General features: G+C 44.3%; 1 protein-coding gene across 3 annotated transcripts; it reads left to right on the top strand.

Annotated features, from left to right (window-relative positions):
• Nucleotides 1–10,544: 10,544 nt before the first annotated feature.
• eno1a (enolase 1a, (alpha)) lies at nucleotides 10,545–19,312 on the top strand. Of its 3 annotated transcripts, none has more exons than XM_005478184.3 (12): nucleotides 10,545–10,700; nucleotides 12,729–12,823; nucleotides 15,286–15,381; nucleotides 15,539–15,597; nucleotides 16,308–16,377; nucleotides 16,698–16,831; nucleotides 16,978–17,200; nucleotides 17,573–17,770; nucleotides 18,148–18,349; nucleotides 18,430–18,538; nucleotides 18,639–18,697; nucleotides 18,788–19,312. In XM_005478184.3, the coding sequence occupies exons 2-12, from the start codon at nucleotides 12,739–12,741 to the stop codon at nucleotides 18,849–18,851; spliced, it is 1,299 nt and encodes a 432-aa protein (XP_005478241.1). In that variant the 5' UTR covers nucleotides 10,545–10,700; nucleotides 12,729–12,738; the 3' UTR covers nucleotides 18,852–19,312. The 3 variants fall into 3 exon arrangements, with proteins under 3 accessions (XP_005478241.1, XP_003444858.1, XP_025757555.1); XM_003444810.4 differs by lacking the exon at nucleotides 15,539–15,597 and adding an exon at nucleotides 15,880–15,938; XM_025901770.1 differs by lacking the exons at nucleotides 10,545–10,700; nucleotides 15,539–15,597 and adding exons at nucleotides 12,586–12,604; nucleotides 15,880–15,938.
• Nucleotides 19,313–19,986: the final 674 nt, after the last annotated feature.

The raw sequence follows: 19,986 nt of genomic DNA on the forward strand, positions 1-19,986 counted from the left end.
TCATCATAGAGAAAGCTTCCTGTAACTCTCGAGCACCCGCTCGGAAATTAGTGCCCTGATCTGACCATATCTCGAATGGGGTACCCCGACGAGAGACAAATCTTCGCACGGCCATGAGGAAAGAGTCTGAGTCCAGGCTTGGCAGCAAATCCAGGTGTACACATCGGGTGGTTAGGCACTTAAAGATTATGCCCCAGCGCTTCTCATGCCTCCGGCCTATCTTGATGGTGTAGGGACCAAAGCAATCAACTCCCGTTGACCAGAAAGCAGGTTTGTGGATCCGGAGTCTCGCTGCCGGCAAATCAGCCATTTTGGTGGAAGCAGGCCTCCCCCGCCATTTCTGGCACTCTGCACATTGTCTCTGATATCTCCGGATTACTTGTTGCCCTCTGATGATCCAATAAGTGCGCCGTATCTCTGCAAAGACGCGCTCTGGACCAGGGTGCAACAGAGTCGTGTCAAAGTGTTGGACAAGGAGCTTAGTTACCGGGTGTTCGGAAGGTAGCACAATAGGGTGTATGGTGTCTGAGTCCAGACCTTCGGCATGTCTCAGGCGTCCTCCAACCCTTATTAGGCCAGTAACCGGATCGTACTCAGGGCAGAGCGAACAAAGTCGACTATTCAGGGCCAGAGTTCGTCCCTTCATCAGAGCTATCACCTCCTCCGGAAAACTGTCATACTGAGCTGACTTCAAAATGGCTATCTCTGCTTCCACACGATCAGAGGCGGTCATTGGAGGAGAAGCCGCCCCGTGACACGCATGGTAAGTAGCTTTCACCAGCTCCTCCCAAGATGTGAAGTTGCCAGGGTCTGGAGTAGGAGTCTGGGCCACTGTGACAAGCCCTATGTGGGCTTGTGACACTTGTCACATGAGCTGCGCATCCCCTTGCACAGCTCATCTGTAGTCTCAGCCCTACCAGTAGGTTGGGAGGGCCAGTGTGCCGAACTTTGTTGCAAGAACTTGGGGCCCTGAGCCCAACAGCTGGCTGCCGAAAGACTACAGAGTTCCTTCCCCCTGGTGATGTCATCAGCCGGGTTTTCTGCTGACGTGACATACCTCCACTGATGAGAACTGGTGAGCTCCTGGATTTCAGCAATTCGAGTCCCGACAAAGACCTTGTACCGGCAGGAATCTGACTGCAACCAACTCAGCACAGTAGTAGAGTCAGTCCACAAGATGGTATTCTGCAGTGGTAGGGTAAGCTCAGTTTGGAGAGTCTTGGCAAGCTGCGCTCCAGTGAGAGCAGCACTGAGCTCGAGACGAGGCATGGACAATCTCTTCCGAGGAGCGACTTGGGACCTGGCCAACAGTAATGAAGTGCTGACATGTCCGTGGCAATCTGTGGTCCTCAGATAAGCTACAGATCCATACGCTTTCTCGGAGGCATCACAGAACACGTGCAGCTCAGAGGTGCAACTCGAAGAGTCTGTAGCAGGTGGCACATAACACCTCGGTAAGGTAATGTTCTGCAGGTACGGTAGCTCCTTTTCCCATTCTGCCCAGGTGGCACGAAGGACACCGGTGATAGGTTCATCCCAGCCCATCTCCTTTTGCCACATCGATTGTATGAGAATCTTCCCTCTAGTGGTATAGGGAATGATAAACCCTAGAGGGTCATACTGGCTGGCAAGCACCTTGTACACATTGCGAAGAGCTGGTGTTGCGTAGTAGACTGGGCGATGCTTGTACCCCAAGGTATCGGTGGGGCAATGCCAACGTAACCCGAACATCGACTCTTGTGGATCAGCTTGGCTAAAGGTCAGCCAGAGCTCACAGCTGTCAGAACGGGCAGCAGTAGGCAGGTGGGACACCACCTCTGGCATGTTACTAGCCCACTGCTGTATCTCAAATCCTCCCCTGGCCAGTAGCTGTCTCATTTTGTCCAGTAGCTGTTTAGCTTGGCAGGGAGTCGGAAGAGACTGGAGACAATTGTCCACATAAAAAGCTGTGTGGACGGACTCATACACATCTTCATTCCCCTCACGGTGGTCTCGCACATGCCCCTGTAAAGCATAAGTGGCACAGCAGGGGCTGCAGGTCGTACCAAACGGTAACACTCGCTATTCATACACATCAGGTGGGCGCTCCTGTTGTCCATCCCTCCAAAGAAAGCGGAGCAGAGGCTGATCTTCGGGAAGCAGGCGCACCTGATGAAACATGGCCTTTATGTCACCGCTTATGGCCACAGCATGCTGGCGGAATCGGATTAACACGCCAAGGAGTGAGGGGCTAAGCGTGGGGCCTGGCAGCAGGAGGTCATTAAGGGCAGTTTGCTGGTACCGGAAGGAGCAGTTGAAGACTAGGCGGGCTTTGTTGTTGTGATGCACAAGATGGTGTGGAATGTACCAGGATTCAGTGGAACCATGCACCTCCTCCGGAGTCAACTTTACCACATAGCCCGCCTTCTCTAGTTTTTTGATCTCCTCGTTGTATGTCTGTGCTCTGCTGGGGTCCTTGCATAGCCGACGCTCATTGGCCCTCAGAAGAGCCATGACAGCTTCTTGAGGTGCCTTCACCCGAGGAAACTCTGTGCGGCGAAGCAAGGGAGTAGCATATCGGTGGATTCCCTCTACCTGTACTCGGACTGTCCTTGATTCAAGAATGTCGATTGCCTGCTGGTCCTCCTTTGACCTGGTGACCTCCTTTTCATTCCTAAACGGGAGGACATCAAGCTGCCACAGCCTCTCAACATCTTTGGAGAGCTCTGATGTCTGTGGGAAGAATGATGAGTGCAAGCATGCCTGTACAGCCACTGGATGTGGAAGACTCTTGGCGGGTCCCTGCAGCGCCCACCCCAGCTCCGTGCAGACTGCTACTGGCCCTCCAGGTGGTCCATGAATCACCGGGCATACCGGAGTGATAAGGTGCGGGTGATCTGATCCAATCAGGATCATAGGTTTCACCTTGCTGAAACCTGCGAGGGGAAGCCTTTGTAGGTGACTGTACTTCCTTTTGAGTGTTTCCACTGGGCAAGATTGCTCTGCCAGAGCCAGTTGTTCTGCTGTGAATGCATTTAGTATTTGATGCCTCACCTTCGGCTTAGCTTTAGTGGACACCTCCAATGATATGCTTCCCCCATGCAGCTGTAGGACATCTTGTCTGATGGTGCGGAGGGCCAGAGCCTCGTCTGTCGGGGCTAGGCCGAGGAACTTCACAGCAGCAGGCAATATTATGGTTCTCTCTGAACCGTCATCCAGCACAGCATAGGTGTCCATTTTTTTTTTTTTTCCCATTGTGGAGTTGAACTCTTACCACCTTCAACATCACTCTCCCAGAGTGACTGGGATGGTCAACATAGATGACACTGGATGCTGTGCACATGGTCAGGATACTGGGGTTCTGCTCTTTAGCCTTGGCGAGGCCAAAGGAGGTGTTGCTCACCACAGGTGCTGCAGGGTTTCTTGAGCGTGCAGTTGTCAGCAGAATGGTTCCGGCCACACCTCCAACATTTATTCTTATCTCTAATCCAGTCCACAACCTCAGCCACATCCAGCCGAGAGAACTCATTACATCCACTCAAGTAATGCTCTGTCCCTTCACAGAAAGGGCAGTAAGGCTTGAAACGTTCTCTTTTCTTCTGCAAGCCTTTGGACCGGGATGGGCCACAGCAGGTGGTTTGGTGGCTGTGGTTTCAGGTCCATAATACACAGAGGCCAACTTGGGTTTGGGTTTTGTTTCCAAGTGCCTACTGACTTTCCCCTCCAATCAGGGCTTCTCTGAGGCATACAGCTCCGTGGCCCGTCGGGAGACCTGCATTGCTTGGGTCTTTCACTCCAACCACTCGGCTAGATCGTAGAGGGTATAAGTACGATTTGATCCAGGCCGCAGGATCCCTCGGTTAAGGCAGTACTCTGCAAAGTTATCCCGATAACTCAGAGGGAGTTTGGTGAGTAATCGGTCTACGTGGGATCCACAGTGGAGTTCACTCTCTGCCACCCCGTCCATCGTAGTAAGCATCCCCACTAGACTGGCAACTGACAGGGAAAAAGCTTCAAAGGCTTGTGAGTCACCTGGTTTTATGTGTGGTGTGGACAGGATGGCGCTGAGTTCACTCTGTACCAGTTGTCTTGGCTGACCGTACTTCTGCTCAAGAGCCCTCATTGCACTAGTATATGGAGTTGGGACATGGATGTAGCGTTTAGCCACTTGGAATGCACTTGGGAACTTCAAGTGATCTAGCAAGATCTGATACTTATAATCCCCGGACAAGTGCTTGTGAGGCCCAAGAACACTATCCAGTCCTTTCTTCAGTAAGGTGAAGTCACTCTCCTTCCCAGAACTGAAAACAGTGAGCTTGGGCTTAGGGAGGCCATAGGAGGATGCAATCACCATTTCCAACATACTGGGTTCTGAACTCGTGTGGTTTACTGCTGGGGGCCTACTTGGCTGAGGCCTAAGCTCCTGTGCAGATGGCACAGGTTGGAATGAAGCATATCGAGGCTGTTGATGCAGAGGGCGAAGTGGTGGGATCCATGGCTGGAAACCCCGAGTGACATCCTCCTTTGCAGTAGAAGGTTGCATAGTGGCCGGCTGAGCCACTAAGGGAGGGTCTGGTTGAGGTGTCTGCGATGGCACGGGAGGCCCAAACATCTGTATTGCCCGTGGAGCTACAGCGCTGGCTACAGCAGGTGGAGCAGGAGTTGCGGGATGCACCGGTCTGAGAAGATAGTCAGGACATGGTGAAGTGAATCTCGGAGCAGACGCTGATCTATCCATAGAGAGCTCTGTGGGTGGCCCAATGGGTGCAGTGGAAGTGCCAGGGAGTAGGGCTAAAGGAGCTGACATCACACGGACGGGCTCTGTAATTCTCTCCCCCTCCTGAATCGATTTGGGCTCCCTGTCTGTAGGATTTGGTGTGCGGACAGCTGAAGCCATTGGTTCCGCCTCCATTGATATCCCCTTTGGCACTGGAGGGGTGAGCTGCTCTAGTCGCTGCACACGTTTGTTAAGGTCGCGGGACTCTGCTACAGTCACTTGCAGAGATCGCATCTGATGCTGGATATTAATCAGACAATCCTCCATTCTTCGCCATTTTATCTCCTCCACATCCGGCCTCCTTGTGTAGTGGGAGTTTGACGGTGCCATCATAACCTCCTCTGTTAGATTGGGTGACAGCCTTGGCCCACGGGTACGGTAGGACAACTCATAGTCCTCCAGATGTCCAGGGATTCGATGGATCCTGCTAGGACGGGGACTTCGTGCATCATCCTGATCTCTGGAGGCAGCCATGTCATGCAGATGTAGCACATCCGGCTCGAAGGACCACTTTGTACAGAATGGTGTACGTCAGTTTAATGCTGGGTGGTGCTGCAATAGTAACTATCCTCGGTCAGAAGGAGAGGCTGACATCCAGGGATTAGCCCAAAACAATCAAACAACGGGCTGTCATAGCTATCGCTAACTAGCACATATGCTAAAGGTAACTAACCAACACACACAAGTAGCAGGGTAAACATCTTAAGCACGGAACATTAACTCACATTTATGTGACGCACACCATCCCCAACAAATACAGGATGGGCTATTTGCTTCCCTTCCCAGCAGCTCTCTCCTCAATCGTTAGTCCAGGAACGAACTAAGACCATCTAGCTCAGAAATCCCATGAATCCCATCACTGCCTAGAGGCTGCTGGGTAATGTAGTTCACACTAACACAGGCTTTTCTACAATGCCTTCCTCTAACCCAGGAATGTCAAACTCGGACCACACCGATGACCGGTGAAAGTCCTCTTTCTGTCAGCGTGAAGAAGTTTAGCTACACATTTAATCCCTGACATATTTGAATATAAGAAAAAGAAGGGCACTTCTTAGCTTTTCTAGATGATAAATAAATGCTGCTGTGGTAAAAGAAAGAAATGTGTCAGCATGATTCAAATTGTAAAAAATAAAAATAAAAATAAATGTTTCAATATACAGAAAAAGAGAAAGTATCAGTTAATTCGCAGAAAATATCCAGTTGTTTTAGTGTAGACCCACTGTAAGAAAACAAAAAACAAAAACAAAACAAGAAATTTTCTGTCATTTAATTATTTATCTGTTAATTAATTACTTTGGTGTAGTATGAATGGCCATAATGGAAGCTCTTTATGAGTAGGAGAAGCTTCCAAATCTATCAAAATGCAATTACAAGTTAAAAAAAAAAAGTTTATGCCCTCCTTCTTATTTTCCAGAGCTCTGCAGGGGGCTGGATTGGAGTCTTTGCCAGGCAGATTCTGGCCCACGGGCCTTATGTTTGACACCACTGTTCTAGCCAAGTCTGTGGTTTGACAAACACTGTTTTAATTGTGTGTCTGGAAGACATTAAACTGCTGACGTGCACACAGATCTCACTCTTCTCATAGAACTGGATATTCTATGTCACTGCAGAGGTCACCTCTTTACTAGGGATTTCTTGGAGTCAGAGGATGAACACAGCTCACAGGAACTAAAATAGAGACAAATTTTCTTTAAAAAAAATTTAAAATTAAAAAAAAGAGAGAAAAAGAGAAAAAGACAAGAAATGTACAAGACAGCTGGTTCAGTACAATAGCAAAAGACTTCATTAGCTTCTCACTCATTCTTTAGCAAACTGGCCTCACAGTGTAGAGAGCTCAGGCTTAGATCGTGGGAAAACATTTAAAACTGGCATGTAGAAACACGATGAAAATCATCAGTTCTCTTATCACACTTCCTCACAGCCAGGTGCAGCTCTAGAGAATAGCAGTTCCTCCCACTCTTTCACAGGTAGATGGCAGGAGAGAGGACAGGAAGCCTCTGTGATTTATACATGCAAGATGCCACCAACAGGCAGAGATGCTAGACTCTTGGCAGGAAGTAACTAAACAGACCTTACTCTCAATTCATATTTCACACAGTAAAATATCACATCTTCCCCCTTTAAGAGAGAAACTGTGGCCTAATGACTAAATATAAATTTTTAAAAAGCTGTAATTGTTACAAATTTATAACAAATCACCCTTTCTAGCATAACTTAATTGTAACTAAATGCTAATAATATACCTGTTACTGCTGCATAGGTTATACACCATACATTATTAAAGAAGAAAATTTGAGTTTTTGATGTTGATTTTAAGCAAAGTTGATGGACTGAGTAGCCGCTGAGTAGTTCTGAGGAATTGAAGAGCTAAAAGAAACAGGAAGTGAAACATTCAGCCGGGGGGATTTATCACAACCTGGCTTTCCAAACACTAATGAGTCACCTCTGGACTTTAAAAAAAAGTCATGGCTGAATCATTTTTTAACTCTTTCAAGAATGATCCTGCCCACAACTATCCTCTCAGGGATGAGTGTATACAGAAGTCTTATTTCTCAGTTTTGGCATTTTCTGATAAATGAATAAAACTAATGACCTTTTTCTTGTTGTCAAGAAATAATTGAACTGTTACCGGAGCTTTCACTAAAACACCTATAGTGCTGTGCAAAAGTCTTGACCCACCATCATTTCTTCATGTTGTCAAATGGAAATATGTGCAGCAGTTTATTAAGACATGCACAAACATATAACAAATAAAATATGTAAGGGAAAAACACAATTCTAAAGAGCTTTAAAGTCAATATTTGGTGTGACCACCTTTATTATGCAACACAGCTCTCTTAGGCAAGCTTTCTTCTCATTTCTTCCAGCGACTGCACTTACTGAGACGACTAAAGAAGGTGCACCTCTCCAGACCCATCCTTAACACCTTCTACAGAGGCACCATAGAGAGCATCCTAACCAGCTGCATCATATTTTGGTATGGAAACTGCCACCCATTGACTGTAGAGCCCTCCACAGGTTTGAGCGTATTATTGGCGGCTCTCTACCCAGTCTACAGGATATTTACATCTCGTAAAGCCACTAGCATCATGGCTGACCTGCATCACCCCTCCCACCATTTACTCCTCTTCCATCCGGAAGACGACTCTGCACCATCAGGAGCAGGTCGGTGAGATTGTGCAATTGTTTTTCCCCCCAAGCAGTCCGGCTGCTGAACACCATGCTGCCCTCCTCCACACTGGACTCTCTTCTCTACACACTTCTTGGACTACATAACACTGTACATAACACTCTCCTCTCACTTCCAATACTACTCTGTATTGCACTGTTCCACTCTGTCTGTGTATTTTGTATTTTTTTATTCTCACTCTTTTCTATTTCTTATTCTATTTCTATTCAAGTACAATACTGTTGTACTTATTCTTAGTTTATCTTATTTCGGTATAATTGTATATAGGTATATTTGAATTTTTATTTTTATTTTTACAGTTTGCACCTTTGATCCAGGAGGATGATATTTCATCCCACTGTATACTTGAGTCTATATTGTTGGGTTGACAATAAAACTCTACTTGACATGACTAGACGTGACTTTAAGCAGTCTTCAGGAATATTTCTCCAGACTCCAGACTTGAAGCACATCCAAAGCTCTTCTTTGGTTTTTGGCTGCTTTAGATGATCCCACAATGCTTCAATAATGTCGCGGTCCAGCTCTGGGGGAGGCCTATCCAGACTTATAATCCAGATTTACATTGTGTGTTTCTATAATGGTATGCTTTTACTGCATCAAGAGTGTGTTTGGGATCATTCTCATGCTGAAAAAATAAAGCTGTTGCAAATCTAATGCTTTCCAGATTGTATTGCATGGTGGCTCAAAAATGTGCAATCATTTTCTGTGTTCATAGTTTTAGCAATTTTGACACTACATGACAAGGCCTCCACCTTGTTTTACAGATGGTTGCAGACATTCACTGCTGTACCTCTCTCCTAACTTTCTTGGTATATATTGAGGACAGATTTGATTCATCTCACTATAAGACATTTTGCTACTGATTTTAACACAGTTCTTGTGTAATTTGGCATACTTCAGCCCTGCTTGACTTCCATAAGAACGGCTTCTTCACTGAGACCATTTCTGATGAGGCTTCAGTGAACAGTAGATGGATCAGTTGAAGGGTCAGATGAATCCCTCAGGTCCTGTGTCAAGCCTTTGCTGGATTTCTTCTAAGTTCTTGATGACATGACTCTCAGATGTTGTTCACAGTATGCAATGCTATGTTTTTTTGGCTAACACTTTTTTGTTTTTTTTCTTCTAACACTTATTTGTTAGAAGAAGTGTTAGCCACTTCTAGCCACTTCTCCCAACTGCGTTATCTTGGGCATTTTTTATAGATTCGACGGAAGAAATGAAAACACATTATGTTTTGGGCTTCAGCTCCCATGCATGGAGGGATGGTGTTTTCTTGTGACAGGCTGCTAGTAACAGGGTGCCTAAAGATACAATCTAAAATTGTTTCCTAGCTAAGGTGTGTGTATATAAACAGTACTGGATAAGTGAGGTGAGCAACATAGGTTAGGTACCTTTTTATTCTTGAATGACTCATGGGTAAGTGTTAAGTGGCTTAGCAAACAAACAAAAAAAGCAAAAAAACAAAAAACAATTCTAATCTGAAATGATAAGGTACAAGAGATGGTCTGAAAATGAGTAAGAAAAAAACGCAACCAATGTCAAAAGGGGGAAAAAATGCCTTCCGAAAGACTGGAAAATTACTGCTCAAGACTTCTTTAAAAAAAAATTACTGGCTGCTTGGAAGTGCAATGTTTGTTTTTTTTAATAAATGCTGTCTTAAGACTTTTTTATTTTAAAATTTGAAGTCTTCTTGGATACAATTTCCTCCCATCTGACGTTAATAAATGTCATTCACAACTGGAAATATCTGCTGTTCAGCATCTGAGCAGCAGATGGCGCAGTTGCACTTAAATGAGTGCCACACTGACCGTCTCAAGGTCACTGCAGCAGGCTCACCATCACGCTACTGTCGCTCTGGTCTGTCATGGATGCTGCACTCCCTTCACTGCGCAGCTGCATGAACCCACGTCGTGAAATGACGAGGAGTCACAGCACAGACGTGTGGGGGAAACCCGGTACTCACTCATTCATGCCGTGATTCATTACTGCAGTCTTGATAATGATAACCAGTGCAGCCAATTTTTTAAATGTATACTGTGGATATCCAAGTTTACACCTTCTAACTCAGTGCCAGGACTAATAAAATCACAAAAATGTCTTTATAGGTAAGCGAGAAGACTTTCAGCCCTGATGGTGAATTACCATTTCTGAGGTGCCTGCTGCAGTCTCTGTAACCCGCACGAGTGCTGGGTCTTGTATAAAATGCATGCGCCCCTAATTTGCCATTCATTTATGAAATTCTTGTGGGAAGGGGAAAAAGTCGTTGCCAGGAAATGTGACCGCAAGTGACGTGTCCAGCAGCGAAACACCGCACCGGAGATCCCTGCCTGCTTTTCTGCACGTACTCATCTCTGCGTCATCTTTCCGCATTGCAACCGACTCTTTCATCCTCGCAACCAATAAAAAAATTATCAAATGAAAAATAAATTTCCCAACAGACATCTCTATTAGAAAAGCACACTTTATCGTTGACTGTCTACATGCTGACTTTATTAAGGTGATGCTGAGGTTTTAAAACAAATCCGCATCCTCTTCCTCTTCATTTTCAAGGTCTGCCTCCTGACGGTGGTGAACGTGCGTCGCCTCTCGCAACCGTCTGCCCTCGTGAGTGAGCTCCAGCCAATGGCGTTGCGCCTTTTCTCAGTTTCTTCCTGATTCCGCTCGCTTATCATCCAACCCGAAGCGTCACGAGCGCCTTCTCTGCCTGCCCGCACCAGAGAGAGACAGCTTCGTCCTTGCACACAGGCCGGAAAGGTAACTCATTTCAATCTTTTTTGCCTTTTTATTCCTACTTTTAAGCCATTATAATGATGTTTATGATTTAAAGGGTCTATTCTAATGACAGCGTATATTAATATAAAGTTTTTTAGTTTTCATATCATAGTCTAAAGAGTGCTCTTCATCCTTGACATCCTCGAAGTCTTGTCCTTGTGTTAGCTTACACTTCGGGCGCTTATTTCTCATTTATATGCCCACTCATTAAACCTCCCATTGATGGCTCTGTGGCTCACAGGCTGGAGCAGTTTGTAGCCCACTGTCTATTTTTAAACCACTGCCGTCAGCTGGCGAGATGTCTGTCCATTTAGAGCTGCAGTGTGTGGGGGAACAGGGCGTCATGTTGCAAGCCCTGCTTCCTGCAGCCTGTTTGCAGTTTGTCATTAAAGAATCACTTTTAGGGGTGTTTTTGCCTCCTAACCTCAAACGTGCGCCACTTCAAGCACTCCACGCTGGCTGAGGCTGTGAGTAAGCTACCAGTTGCTTGCAGCAGACTGGAGGTGTGTCCACCGGGTAAAGGAAAATTACCGTGTGTAGCAGGATTAGACAACCTTTAATGTCTCCTTTTTCCCCTTCAAGACAATTTGAGTCATTTCTGTAGCCTCGTAGTATTTTTATGAATCACTCACTCAGTAGGTTATAAGATTACTGATGCAGCTTTAAAAGTTTTTTTTCCTATTTGAATAACCAGTAATGACTTCTCGTCACTTTGTTGCACAGGTTTGCAACACACATCAAGTTTCAATCCTTAATTATTCATTTGTCTCCAGGTGCCATTATACTCTCAGCTTACCTGTTCGCTCCCGGAGTTTGCAATGACCGTGCACCAAAAAACAACAAGATTAACAAATATTAGCTATTAACGTGGCATTCACTGCTTATTATATTGCAGAATTTTTGGTAGCTACAAATATGATGATTAGTTATATGCTCCAACAAGGCTAAAATGTATGAAGTCATCTCAAATATACTTTCTATATGACTATCTGTCAAGAACCCAAAGGGTATTTAGCCTGCATGAGGATGGATGATAATTGATGGATTATCCAGTTGATAGCATTTTGTGTAACTTGAGAAATATTAACCTTTGAAGAAAAAAAACTAACATGCTGGTAAAACACAGGAAATCTTACCAGAAACATGCCTATTTAAAATGACATAAATCTTTAATTTGGGTAGTCAAAAGAACCCCAGAAGTTATTTAAATGTTTTTATTTACCTAAAGATTTTTTGTAGGCGCATGCAATTGTGCTTCATCACTGTCACCACCATTTCCACACAGATCTCTGGGGACAGAGGATTTTCCATTGTTTCTGCAGTCTGACACAGCTTTCCAGGCTGAACTCGGGAGTTCATTCAGGCACTCAGTATGTGCAGATGTGCAAGGCAATAACTGGAATTGGGGCACGTTGGATAAAACCAATGTAAATCAATAGTGCTGCAGGCATCATGGGCAAACAGTCTCGCTTAAAACCTTCTCTGACCTCTGCTCCTGAAATTTCACGAGATAATGAAAGGCTCCATGAGATTAGACCACATCTCGTGCCTGTAATATCATTGCAGCGAAAACAAAAGAAACAAAAAGAAGTCAAATAGGTTTTCTGCTAGGTCACTCTCTTATTGTCACGTACAGGGATTTTTTTTTTTTTGCACACATTTTGCAATGCTGTTTTATAGTCTGATGTAATAAGTAAACTAAATGAACCTACACAGATTTTCCTCTACTGCAGTAGCCACGCCTGTCTGCTATTACCTCTGCCCTCGTAGCCAGCACACATCAGTTTAGGTGGTCGGCACAGCCAAATATACTTAATTAGAGAACCATCGAGATGATTTATTGCTGTTTTCTCTGAAATCCATCTTCAGATTATTTACTTGTTATTGTGAGTGTGTCGCTGTGTATCCCAAGTTTATTGCCACCTCTATACTCAAAGCTTTAATTCGTAAGTAGAAACTCTGAGGGGCCCGTGAAGGAGTCCATTCCTCTTACATTTGTTTCTTCTGCAGATCCAGAATCATGTCTATCCTGAAGATCCACGCTCGTGAGATTTTTGACTCCCGTGGCAACCCCACTGTGGAAGTTGATCTTTACACTAAGAAAGGTACTGTATGGATAACCTACATGCTTTCTTGGACTCCTTTTATATGAATTAAAGGCTTAAGAACAGAAAGGTCTTTTATACCTTGCAGCTTGTAAAACCTGATCTTCTAGTCAGTGGTGGCACGGCTCACAACCTAAGTGCATCTACAGTTAAATGCAAGATGTTGTGAAGCCTTTGGCTGTGAACCACATGCAAACAGCTGCACTTGTCATGTCTATATTATAGTGTGAGTACTGACTCATAGGCTATGCTGGAAAAAGTAAGCAAAACTTTTTCCTAACAACTGTTCCAAGTAAGGAAAGGAGACTGAGTGGGGCTTGTAGTGGTGCCCCCACCTTATGAATAAAGGCGTACAAAATCTGTACTGACAAAGTCTGCTCTTCTCAAGAAGAATTGGTAAAAACACAAGTGGAAGATAAAAATCTCTACAACCTGCTAAAATCTTTGTTCATGTGTCAACTTTAGGAAAAACACTAAATAAGAAAAAAAAACTTTACCACATCTGACAATTGCAAACGCATACCTGCATGTTTCACAACCCTTCTGGCACAATGTTCTGTTGGCACATAAGACAGCAGTTGAACTTTTGGGCAAAAATGTCATGTTAGGAGTTAAAGAACGATGAACACCCAATACAAAATCCTTATTCCGGCTTTAAAGCATGGTGGAGAGGGCCTCACAGTCTAGGCCGGCTTTGTAGCCTCTTGATAGACCACATTTTATGAGTAATCCTATCAGGAAGTCTGGTGACGTAAAAGGGGGACTCATAAACCCACTTTCAAATGCATGTGTTTAACAGGTAATTTGAAATTGTGTATAACCTGCACATGAAATCATTGTCTGCTAACGTGTGTATTTAGGCAGTCAGACCAGCAACTTGGTAACCTACACTGTTGCCGGCTTCAGAGTGGCCCTCGCTGGATCAGATCAGATGATGGATGTGTGAAAATAGCTCCTGTAATGTCACACTGCCTCTGCCGCGCTCTGTTACTGTAATGGTTCCTGTTTGGGAGCAGATGTAGCTCATACAGTAGGTGCTTCTGGCAAACCAGCGAGTTGTGTTGAATCTTCATTTTATGCAAAGTAAAGGTGTCAGGGAAATTAAGTCTACAGTTCACGTCCCCCTCCTTATTGTATACCAGTTAAGATAATGAAGCTGTTGACCATAAAGCATCCAAACACTGCACTGTTCCACACGTATGCTGGAGGTTGAGATCAATTTTTTTCAATTAACTAAATGGCCTGGCTGTGTTTGAAGTTTTTTTTGGCAAGCTCTTCTGTTATAAGAGCTCAAATAAAGGAACAGCTCAACCCAGTGAAATGTCCTGAGAATTTTAACGAAGCAACCTGAATGGTCATTGACACGGAAATGTGTGAAGCCGGCTACGCTGCCTTGAATGCACTGGTTTGAATAGATTGTCTGCCCTCTTCTGCTGCCCTTCCGTCTCTTCATTAGTTTTGGATGGTTGCTACGTGCTCCAGTTTACTGTAAATAGCACCCTTATTCTTCTCGGGCCCTTGTAAGTCCACCAGACTTGTTTTGGCATCATTAACTGCACAGACCAAAGCGAGCATGCTGCACCCAGAGTATGTCGGTCATAGTAACTGAGATGTGTTTTTGCACTATTATGTAACCAGCTTCACAGTCATATTAGATAACCCACTATGCTTGTTTCCCATCATGCCATCTGCGTGATGGGCTGTTGGCACAAAAAAAAGTATTCACTTTTACTGTAGGTACTTGAAGATTTGCCGATTCATTGCTTTTCTCTAAGGCTCTTCTTTTTATTGTGTTCAGCCAGAAAGCTGTTAATAATGTGACCTGGATATTTGGCAGCATTCCCCAAAAGCATCCAGGTGATGTCTTGATGCAGATGATTCGTTAAGCCTGAACTCACTGCCTTGACAGTGGCTGTGTCCTCTTGTGCTAAGCCCTAAATCCCCTCAGACTCACACCATCATTGCCGCTTCACTGAGCAAGCTGAATAGATTTTTTGCTCGGCTCCAATTTCCATTCACTTGGGTGAATCCGAAATGGCTATCCTCTTATATATGGGTGTGGCTTGCTGTCATCCCACAGATGCACTGCACATGCTCAGTTGGCCATCTGGCTTCGCCTGTTACATCACAGATTTTTCAGCACAGCCGTTACAACTTCCTCCTAACATGGTTTATTTCATTTTGGAGCAGGGGACACCTTTAGCTGATACTCACTGCTGTCCGTTGTGTACCAAGTAGCTCCTCCTCTGCACTCGTTGTCCTAACAAACATGTTCCTCTTTGTGAATACAGCATGTAGAAAGCACAGACCCAAAGTCAGGAAGTGTGGTATAATGGTAATCTCTTAGATGGTGAAATCAGATTTCAACATATGTCAAAGTCCAGGCAATCTTTTGTTGATATTCTGTGACGTGAAATAGCACTTCGAAGTAAGAAATGTGAAATGTCCTCTGTGTCTCCAAGGTCTCTTCAGGGCTGCAGTTCCCAGCGGTGCCTCCACAGGCATCTATGAGGCTCTGGAGCTCCGTGACAATGATAAAACACGCTACATGGGCAAAGGTAAGACATCTCTATCGAACCCCCCCCCCTTCGTATTTGCTGGTTTCTTCTGCACCTTTTTACAATCTTATGTGCCATTTCCTCTCTACATTCTGCTCTCTCTCCTCATCTTTTACTGCTTCATTTCTGATTCCTACATCTCTCTCCCTCCTGTTAGGAGTCAAAAGAGCAGTTAAATATATAAATGATTTTTTGGCCCCTGCATTATGTAACCAGGTAAATAAAGTGTGGAGTAACAGAGTGACTCTGCCGTGCACAGCAGCATGAAAAATGAGTTTGGCTTTGGAAACTAACCTTGTCGGGCACAAACAGATGATCACAGATCTAAGAATAAAGGAAAAAAATAAAAGAGCAAAATAATCACTCGGTAAATTATATTTTACCACTGATTGCTCACACACTGTCTCATAAAATTGGATGCTCTGTGGTCATCTGTCTCGCCTACTCTGCATGGTCTTCTTCTGTCTGAGTCAGTCATGGTCTGCTTGTTCCTTGCAGGTGTCTCAAAAGCAGTTGACCATATCAATAAAACTATTGCACCTGCACTGGTTAGCAAGGTAGGACCATTTATTGTTTGACTAATATAACTGTGTGCTAGTGTCAAATGAATTGTGTTAAGAAGTTAGAAATGCAGCGGTAAATGCAAACACAAGTGTGTTATTGGTAGCAGTAAATGGAAAATGCATAACTGTATGGACTGAACAGTTTGTTGTGACTGAATTTTACATTAACCACATGATATACCCGAAGCATCTATAAACCCGTCTATACTAGCAGCACTACAGTAAAATAACTGACATGGTTTGATTACTCTAACATCTTTGTAGTGTGATCTAATGAACCATTGATTTAGAAATAAACCAGTTAAAGTTCAGCCTCTTTCCCCACCCAGTCCACCTAAACCTGTCATGTTGTGTTTAATCCAGGATGTGAACGTTCTGGAGCAGGAGAAGATCGACAAGCTGATGCTGGACATGGATGGCACTGAAAACAAGTGTAAGATACTAGTGTACTTTACAATATTTTGTGAGGACACATGTATAAATAAAAATATTTAAAGATATTTTTGGTAAATACTGGCCAGTGAATAGGACCATTTTTAAACAGTATTTCTGCTCCAGTGATGGTTATTTGTTTGTAACCTCCTCCTGAAAGTTTTCAGTATGGAATTGCATATAGTGTTTGGAGATTTTAATTAAACGGTGTCTAAACCTCAAAAATCCAAAAGTGCTCTCCGCAAACAATGGAGAATTTCACAAGCTGTGTCTTGACAGTATGTATTATATTGTGAATTATTTATGTTTACTATCCTGCAGCTAAGTTTGGTGCTAATGCCATCCTGGGCGTCTCCCTGGCTGTGTGCAAGGCTGGTGCTGCAGAGAAGGGCGTTCCCCTCTACCGCCACATTGCTGACCTGGCTGGCAATCCTGAAGTCATTCTCCCAGTTCCTGTGAGCGTCATAGCACAATTATCCAAGGCTTTTTACACTTTATTGATCAATAGACCTCATAGACCATTAAAATCTAATTCAAAGGGTCATTGTATTCATCCATGATTGCATTAGGCTAAAAGCTAGTCCTCTCTGCTTCCTTTCAGGCTTTCAATGTCATCAATGGTGGCTCCCATGCAGGCAACAAGCTGGCCATGCAGGAGTTCATGATCCTGCCCGTTGGTGCTAGCAGCTTCAAGGAGGCCATGCGTATTGGTGCTGAGGTCTACCACAACCTGAAGAATGTCATCAAGGAGAAGTACGGAAAGGATGCCACCAATGTAGGAGATGAGGGTGGTTTCGCCCCCAACATCCTTGAGAACAAAGAAGGTGAGAGAAATAATCACCTATATCAGCCGTTTCACACAGAGTGACTTGTTATCTTTGCAAACATTTAGAACCAGAAGTTATTATTGTACGCCTTGAATAGTCCTAAAGGGCGTGTCTTGAAAGCATTGAATTCTTAGAGCTTCCAGGAAAGTATCTTCACTTATGTCACTGCTGAAGCTGACATACGGTTTCTAAATTAAGGTCTCAACTCAGTACTGCTAGCCTGAGCCTCCAGTGTCAGGTCAATGTGCTGATATGGCAGCTGTCCTAGTGGTGCAGAGCTTTCAGTGGTGACTCATTTTTCAGAATGATAACTTTGATTTAATTGTCAACAAATACAGTCACACTTTTCCTGTATGTTGTTTTTATCAGCTCTGGAGCTGCTGAAGCATGCCATCGCTAAGGCCGGCTACTCCGATAAGATCGTCATTGGCATGGATGTAGCTGCTTCTGAGTTCTACAAGGACGGCAAGTATGATCTGGACTTCAAGTCTCCCGATGACCCTAACCGCTACATTTCCCCCGACAAGCTGGCTGATCTCTACAGGAGCTTCGTCAAAGATTACCCAGGTGAGTTTTAAATAAATACTTTGTTGTTGTTGTTTTTTAATTCAGTGAGTACTGCTCCATGACATTTGAATCCCCATCAAATCATAGATGCCCTGTTGCAACTCTATGCATAGTTGTTGCACATGAATGATGTACAGTCTATACAGATATGCTCTACATGTCTATACAGAGAATCATACATGTCATGCATCTGCAAAATTCATTGTACACTGTTGTCAAAAGTGGAGCAGTTACAAACTTGTTTCTGCTGCCACCAAGTGGCCAACAAAGAGAATAACCAATTTAAGGTCTTAGGTTTCTGTATTTAAAAAAATAAAACAAAACAAAACACCAGATTAGCCTTTTATTGACTGAATCATGAATTCCTATCCTAACAGTGGTGTCCATTGAGGACCCTTTTGACCAGGATGACTGGGAGGCATGGACCAAATTCACAGCCAGTACCAGCATCCAGGTTGTGGGTGACGATCTCACCGTTACCAACCCCAAACGCATCTCCAAGGCTGTGTCTGACAAAGCCTGCAACTGCCTGCTTCTTAAAGTCAACCAGATTGGCTCCGTCACAGAGTCTCTGCAGGCGTGAGTGTCCACAGCACTGCAACACAATCCCACTCATTTACATAAAAGTATTAGCTGGCTTATTGGGTCTTCTCTTTTAGCTGCAAGATGGCCCAGAGCAATGGCTGGGGTGTGATGGTCAGCCACCGCTCTGGAGAGACAGAGGACACCTTCATCGCTGACCTTGTGGTTGGTCTCTGCACTGGACAGGTAAAACTATATCTTGTCATTTTAAAGCTGACTTTACACTCAGTCAGGTAGTTGCTTGCATGTTACAGACTTGCTCTTATGTGTCTTTATTCCTTCCCAGATCAAGACAGGTGCACCTTGCCGATCTGAGCGTCTGGCCAAGTACAACCAGCTCCTCAGGTGAGTCCCTTCTAAAAACATGCACATTACCGTTGTTGTTTTAAGTTACATGGAAGTCCACTTTAACCTACCATGATCACTGTCTTTTAGGATTGAAGAGGAGCTTGGCGACAAGGCCCGTTTTGCTGGCCAGAACTTCAGACACCCCATCTGAGCTGGTCTTCCTCCTTGGGCCTCTGTGTGTTCATTGCTCATATATAATCCTCACACATACAGTATACGCCACTCTAGGTTGCCTACCCTGTTAAAGAGAAGATGGAGAGAAACACCGCTAACATCTAAGGTCCAAGTCTGTGGTCTGTGGCGTAGAGAGGGGACAGCACGTCCTAGTACAGTCACAGTTGTTCAGCTCATCTTCAGTCTCTGCTTTAGTTCCTGAATAGTGTTGGTCCTTGTGTTTTTGTCCGTGTAACTGTGTGAGAGATTTTTGTTCAGCTTTTCGTGAGTTGTAGTGAAATTGGTCCTCTGAGTATCTGAGCTACTGCAACATTAGTGAGGCTCTGCTCTAAGCATTGATAAGACTATTGTATGTGCAATGTATCGCATCTGATGAGGTCTCGTGTTGATGTACAAGTCTGCAGAAACGTGTAATAAATAATATAGTTTGAAAGGTTATTCTGAAGTTTTAATTTTTTTTCACTTAAATGCTTTATTATGAAATTATTAACACTCACTAAATGCACAATGACAAGAAAACCTCCCTGAAAGAGTTGTGAAATTGTTGCCACTTTTTTTTTTTTTACTTCATCTCATAATGATGGTCACTGTAGCATTAATAATTCATAACTTTCCTTGAAAGAAAGTCAGAGTATCTACAGTAAACGGCCTTGTGCTCCATAACTGCTGCTACGTATGTGGAGTGTGTGACGTAATCTGAAAGCCACCAAGAAGCCGAAATATGAGCCCAGAGCTGTGGGGCGCCATTTGTTGGCCCCTGGGTAAAAGAATCCAGAAGCTCGAAGCGGCCTCTTTCTCTACTGAGCCTTGCCAAGATAAATGAGACTCTATTCACCAGGGGTATGGTACCGCAGGGGATTGCCAGCTGGGTTCGTGCCACACCAATTTACTTTGTGTGAGCCCTTTCTGAACCTGCTTCCATTGTTTAGGTGTCACCAAGGAGATGTATTACAAATCACTGGTACAAAGACGCTACCTATCACACATTACAGACTCTGTCAGCTGAAACACTTGGCAAGAATTGCGTAAGTTTAATCATTCTCACACTTAACCTAAAATAAATGTTTTTCACACAAAGTTAATCCTCTAAGAAAGTAAATGTGGGTGACTGT

The sequence above is a fragment of the Oreochromis niloticus genome, linkage group LG20, assembly GCF_001858045.2.
Source record: "Oreochromis niloticus isolate F11D_XX linkage group LG20, O_niloticus_UMD_NMBU, whole genome shotgun sequence".
Classification (NCBI taxonomy): Eukaryota; Metazoa; Chordata; class Actinopteri; order Cichliformes; family Cichlidae; genus Oreochromis; species Oreochromis niloticus.

What these genes read in the sequence shown, in the direction of transcription:
- eno1a (XM_005478184.3), top strand. Translation starts at nt 12,739, where the DNA reads ATGTCTATCCTGAAGATCCACGCTCGTGAGATTTTTGACTCCCGTGGC. An exon ending in TGATCTTTACACTAAGAAAG is followed by an intron (nt 12,824 to 15,285) that starts GTACTGTATGGA and finishes TGTGTCTCCAAG; the next exon opens with GTCTCTTCAGGGCTGCAGTT. An exon ending in GGATGGCACTGAAAACAAGT is followed by an intron (nt 16,378 to 16,697) that starts GTAAGATACTAG and finishes ACTATCCTGCAG; the next exon opens with CTAAGTTTGGTGCTAATGCC.